The 6,144-nt window shown below is 35.4% G+C and overlaps 1 protein-coding gene across 1 annotated transcript in view; it reads right to left on the bottom strand.

Annotated features, from left to right (window-relative positions):
• Positions 1-6,144, bottom strand: part of LOC107552451 (C-Jun-amino-terminal kinase-interacting protein 3-like) — a 33,202-nt gene that overhangs the window by 2,116 nt on the left and 24,942 nt on the right. The window contains exons 20-31 of the mRNA XM_016234333.1: positions 5,942-6,094; positions 4,081-4,246; positions 3,784-3,978; positions 3,552-3,708; positions 3,231-3,350; positions 3,049-3,129; positions 2,389-2,456; positions 2,101-2,249; positions 1,847-2,018; positions 1,375-1,488; positions 867-905; positions 129-290 (exon numbers count right to left, since the gene is read on the bottom strand). Coding sequence (XP_016089819.1) covers positions 129-290; positions 867-905; positions 1,375-1,488; positions 1,847-2,018; positions 2,101-2,249; positions 2,389-2,456; positions 3,049-3,129; positions 3,231-3,350; positions 3,552-3,708; positions 3,784-3,978; positions 4,081-4,246; positions 5,942-6,094 — 1,576 coding nt within the window. The remainder of the gene's footprint in view (positions 1-128; positions 291-866; positions 906-1,374; positions 1,489-1,846; positions 2,019-2,100; positions 2,250-2,388; positions 2,457-3,048; positions 3,130-3,230; positions 3,351-3,551; positions 3,709-3,783; positions 3,979-4,080; positions 4,247-5,941; positions 6,095-6,144) is intronic.

The following is a 6,144-nucleotide window of genomic DNA, read 5'->3' as shown; positions in this document are numbered from 1 at the left end:
TTTTTTTTATATATATATATATATATATATATATATATATATATCTATATATATATATATATATATATATATATATATAATCATATATAAATCTATATAATCCTCACATATTTATAATTGACACTAACCTGGCACTGACACGAAGAACTTGACGGCATCTCTGTGTCCATGAAAACAGAGTTGAGCCTGTGCCATAGAGCAGTACGGTATGAAGCTACTCTTCTCCGAGTTACTGTCATCTGCATATACGTGGATCACGCCCCCCGATGATGTGGGTGACACCTTATTGGCTGCAAGAGAACAGAAACCACCAATCAGAAAGTAACGACCAAAGGCCGAAACTCACAGGGACTGCCAGTGCTTAAATAAATGAAACTGCAGCAGAGAAAAACTGTGTAATAAAGAGATCAAAGCATGCAAAAATAGCCACAGATATTCAAAAAGACACAAAAAACATGAAAAAAAATGAAACGCAGTTAACATAAAGAAGATGAATTAAAATATGCTAAAACCACTGACAAAAATAATCTATTGAATGATGGATTGAATGAAAAAAGACTGAAGTTATTGCTTTTTTTAGATTGTTGAAAAAACATTTTTATTGCAAGGTTAAGATATTTTTCTGATAAATATGTATATGCAGATTTGTATGACTCCACTCCACTCAAAATAACATTGAAAAAATGAACTCAAAATAATGGGGATAGTAGGACAGAGGTCATTTATCCATGACCAAAACAAGCTAAAACCACTTTTTAAAAAAAGTTTATTAAACAATGAAATATAAATGAAAGAAGACCATGGAGTACCCAAAATAAGTGTGATGTGACATGATAAGAATGACAGTTGTAACACTCCACACTTACCCCTCAGTCCAAGGAGCTGCCCTCGATGAAGCACTACGGCTACAGTAAGGAGAAAGTGGGAAGGGGAACAAGGCAGGACAAGAGAGCAACACTCATGAGACAAAGCAAAAGAGGGTAGTGGTACAATAGAGAAAAAGGAGATGACAAGAGGAGGCACAGGGTTTGTTGGGCAATTCATGGATTAAGGAAGTTGACTTAGCGGTTAATGATCTGGGATAATGACATTAAAGTTAGCAGGTTAATCCCCGGGTGGTGGCAACCCAATGAACTCAAGGGATGGTGAGATTCAAGCCTCTTAACTAGCTTAACCGGCAAGACTTCATTGGTCAGCCAGCTACAGAATGAGCAAGAACAAGCTGGTTGACCACCAAAAGTATCACTAACCAGCATAAACCAATGACGGAGAAATGTTTTGGTTGATCAGTGAAGGGTAAGGGAAATGGTTCAGATGATCAAGGACCTTGTTAACAATAAAGTGTATGTGCATACAAATACCCCTTAGACTTACTTTCAGTCAGAGGGATTGAGATGATGACACCATTTCCAGTCCCCACCCACAATCGGTTTCCTCCAATCAACAGCGCAGTTATCCTGACAAAAGAGAAGCCCAACTTTCCTGTACCTGTCAATCACAGACAACATAGCACAACGTAAAACATTTATATTGCGACTTCTGATCTTTGATAAATATTAGACAAAATTATTCCATCAATAAACAGAATAATTACCAAAAAATTAACAACACATTTAAATGTTAAAAATCTTATTTTATTACACTTAAAACATTTTAACATTTTCTGTTAAATTGCTTTTATAAATCTGGTAAAATAAAACAAAATATAAAATCAAATCACAGTAAAAAACAGTATGAGGAGGTAATTAAGACAGTGCACATATAATCTCAATTCAAAACTAATCTCTACACAGAACGCTATAAATCAGAAGTGTTGAAGTCACAGCAACAAAGTGAGAAGTGTTACCCAGCATCTTGCTGACATAAGGCTCGATATCCACATCTTGCAGATGCTGATGTGTGAGTGCGTGGTACAAACGGAGCGTAGAATCCAACCGGATTGAAACCCAGACACCATCACCAATCCATGCCAGCTGCCTCACCTGGCTCTCCTTGCGTGGGTGAGCGTCAAATGATTTCTATATGAAAGAGAGAAACATCAAATCAAGTCCCAAGACAAAGATTATGATGAAGACATAACATTCACTATCTGAGACTGGCCTCAATCTGCATGCTCTTGGGCTGGATCACATGGATCTTGTTCTTGTTTCCACACCAGACTTTGTCATGAACCACAGCCATGCATCGGATGGAGTGGTGGGGTCTTCCCAGATCCATTAGATGATAGTTAGATAGGTCCCATTGTCCATCTGTGTTTACATTTCACATTTGTTATTGTAATATGCATGAATGAAAAATATTAACACCAAAACTGTTTTAACAAATAACTTTTTTTTTTTCATTTTCTCATAGTTTCTCTAAGTTTAACATTAGAAAGATGAAGCAAACCTTCAGCTCTGTGGAAGATTGCAAGAGTTCCATCAGCTAACGCAACCAAAACTCTCCCTTTCACATGTCTAAAACACAAAGAGTCAAAGTTGGAAATTATTAGTATTTTTCATATAACTGGTGTTACTTGTTATCAGTCTTTTTATATACACTACCATTCAAAAGTTTGAGGTCAGTACAATTTTTTTTTTCTTAAAGAAACTCCTACTTTTATTCGGCAAGGATGCATTAAATTGGTCAAATGTAACAGTAAAGACTTTACAAAATATTTCTGTCAAAAAATGCTTTTGAACTTTCTATTTATCAAAGAATCCTGACAAAATATCATGGTTTACACAAAAAAATATTAAGCAGCAAAACTGTTTTCAAGTGTGATAATAAGAAATGTTTCTTGAGCAGCAAATTAATGATTCTGAAAGATCATGTGACACTGAAGACTAGAGTAATGATGCTGGAAATCCAGCTTTGCCATCACAGAAGTACATTTTTTAAATGTATTGAAAACAATTATTTTAAAAAATACAATATCGCTGTTTTTACTGTATTTTTGGTCAAATAAATTTAGCCTTGGTGAGCGTAAGAGACTTCTTTCAAACACATTAAAAACCGACCCCCAACTTTTGAATGGTAGGGTACATACTTCATTAGGATTCTACTTACACCAAACTCAGTACAGAGTCTTTGAGTTTGATAGAATGGAGGCATTTCTTCCAGTTGCCCACTGCAGAGTGGACATAAAGCCTGTGGACAGAGTTTACAGAGACTTTACATGGTGCATATAATATTTGAGATGGAATTATGACTTAAGAATGTGAAAATGCCACTGAAGGTGTGATGCCAACCAGCCATTTTGGGCTCCCAGCCACATGGTCGGGGCAGCACTTGTTCCTGCCCGGTCGTCTCCTGCCTCTTCGGAGTCTGTGGGGGCTGATGTCACTTGCTCCTTCGGCACACCTGCTTCACTGATGGCACAATGCGCAGAGCAGACTATTTAAATTCAGCACACATACCTAAATCATATCCTAACGTATTAGCAAATAGAAAACCGCCCTTTTGCAGTGAGAAAAACAGGATTGGTTTAGAAAACTCTATCATTTTTGTGCATAAACCTTTATGAAAGCATTTGGTAGGCACTTTAGTTTAGTAGGCTATATGTGAGGTACCTGTGTGTGCTGTCAGTAAAGACATGCTCGGTGAAAGGTCCGAGTGTGCTGTCCTCATTCTCATTAGGCCCTGCCTCCTCAGACACCTCAATGGCTTCTGTGGCTTCCTCTGCAGACTGTGACACTGCCAAGCTTCTGCACACTGGAGCTGTAGGAGCTAAACACGAAACATATGATGAACACTATGTAGTCTCAAAGATTCCTAACATACATTTTCAGTCTGTTTGCTGACCTTGGCTTCGGTCCTGCACAGGTGTGTCAGTGCGAGAGGAGCAGTTGCTGCGCACTACGCTGCAGTTAGTGGCACAGCCCACGATGGTGATCCCCGCCAGCATGCCCTCCACTCCACCCTTCTCCTCTGAAGGCCCATCTCCAGCCTGCTGCTCCAGAAATATCTCACCTGCTGGGTAATCACTCTCACTGGCCGCTACACACACACACACAAAAAGCACAAGTGACAGTTAACACATCTTTTACAGTGTCTGTTACAATTGAGAGTGTAGTTATTTGTATATAGCACTACACAAACCTGGTACACTGGAGATGCACAGCACATGGGCATTACACACATTAAACTGGTCGACCAGTGAGCAGGGCTGGTTTGCGTCGATAATCACCACTTTACTGGCTGAATGAGTGCTGGTCAGAATCCACACGCGGCTGCTCATGGAGTCAGTCTCATGCAGTTCTTTAGGCTAAAAGAGGGAGAAATACCAATGTTTAGACTCTAGCTAATTCAATTTAGAACTCTGTTTGAAATTCACTTCCAGCATTCATTTACTTAAAGAAAGAAAGGGAAGCAACGGCAGTAAAATGTAAAAGATGTACAGTGAGGTCCAAAAGTCTATAACCCTTTCTGATCTAGTGACTAGCAAATAAAAAAAATATTATATTCAATTTTAGATTTTAAAAAGTAATAAAATTTACTAAAATGTTATTATAAGCAAGGCAAATTGAGTGAAAAATTTACCTAAAAAATAAGCATAAATTTGAAAATTTGTGGTTTGTCTCCCTTCTGCTTTAATCAATGTCACAAATTTGCTTATTTGAATTTCTTTACATTCTTTACTTTTACATTCTCTATTTTAACTTTCTGCCTTTTTCCAGGTTTAAATTGAATTGAAATGAAATGTTTGATGTGGTCTCAGACTTTCTGAACCCACTGTGTTTGTGTATTTACACTACTCTTCAAAGGTTTGGAGTCAGTAAGATTTTTTTACATTTCTCAGAGACGTCTCTTATGCTCACCAAGGCTGCATTTACTTCACTTTTTTAAAAAAAACTGTAAAATTGTGAAATATTATTACAATTTAAAAGATCTGTTATCTATTGTAATATATTTTAAAAGAACATTTATTTCTGTGAAGATAAAGCTGAATTTTCAAGGCAAGGCAAGTTTATTTATATAGCACATTTCATACACAATGGTAATTCAAAGTGCTTTACATAAAAGAAAAGAAAATAATAATAAAAACATAATCACAACAATAAAGCAAGGAATTTAAAAACTTTGAAAATGATTACAAAATTGATTTAAGAGGTTTAAAATGAATTTAAAACAGTTAAGAAGTTTCAGCAGTCATTACTTATTATTACATTTCTTATTATTATCAATGTTAAAATGTTGATGCTTATTATTTTTGTGGAGGTTGTTACTTTTTTTCAGGATTTTTTGATGAACAGAAAGCTCAAAATAACTGCATTTTTTTAGTTAAAATATTTGTGACATTATAAATGTTTTTACTGTCACTTTTTTTTGCTTACGGATCCCAATTTTTCTGTTTATTTTGAACATCTCTTCCAAAAGTGTAGGTTTATTTTCTTTAAATGTGAAAGATCTGTTATCTATTGTAATATATTTTAAAAGAACATTTATTTCTGTGAAGATAAAGCTGAATTTTCAAGGCAAGGCAAGTTTATTTATATAGCACATTTCATACACAATGGTAATTCAAAGTGCTTTACATAAAAGAAAAGAAAATAATAATAAAAACATAATCACAACAATAAAGCAAGGAATTTAAAAACTTTGAAAATGATTACAAAATTGATTTAAGAGGTTTAAAATGAATTTAAAACAGTTAAGAAGTTTCAGCAGTCATTACTTATTATTACATTTCTTATTATTATCAATGTTAAAATGTTGATGCTTATTATTTTTGTGGAGGTTGTTACTTTTTTTCAGGATTTTTTGATGAACAGAAAGCTCAAAATAACTGAATTTTTTTAGTTAAAATATTTGTGACATTATAAATGTTTTTACTGTTACTTTTTTTTGCTTACGGATCCCAATTTTTCTGTTTATTTTGAACATCTCTTCCAAAAGTGTAGGTTTATTTTCTTTAAATGTATTTATTTCATGTGTTTTATTTTTTTTAAAGGCCGTTTACCTTCTTTTTCTCTGGTGAGCTCTGCTCACTCTTGCTGTCTCTGCCTTCATCTTCAGCAGTCAAAGGATCTGAGCCATTGGACAGCTTCACAGCTGCAGTCTCCTGATTGGGTGTCTTCCAGCCAGTGAGATCCACACCAGCAGCACACCATAGCTGAAGAACAAGAGTCTGAGTTCATAACTTCAAACCCTCAAAACAAATAG

This window comes from Sinocyclocheilus grahami, unplaced genomic scaffold (assembly GCF_001515645.1).
Source record: "Sinocyclocheilus grahami isolate Dianchi unplaced genomic scaffold, SAMN03320097.WGS_v1.1 scaffold451.1, whole genome shotgun sequence".
In the NCBI taxonomy this organism is placed as follows: domain Eukaryota; kingdom Metazoa; phylum Chordata; class Actinopteri; order Cypriniformes; family Cyprinidae; genus Sinocyclocheilus; species Sinocyclocheilus grahami.
The sequence above is the reverse complement of the archived record's forward strand: the minus strand, read 5'-3'. Positions and strand labels throughout refer to the sequence as shown.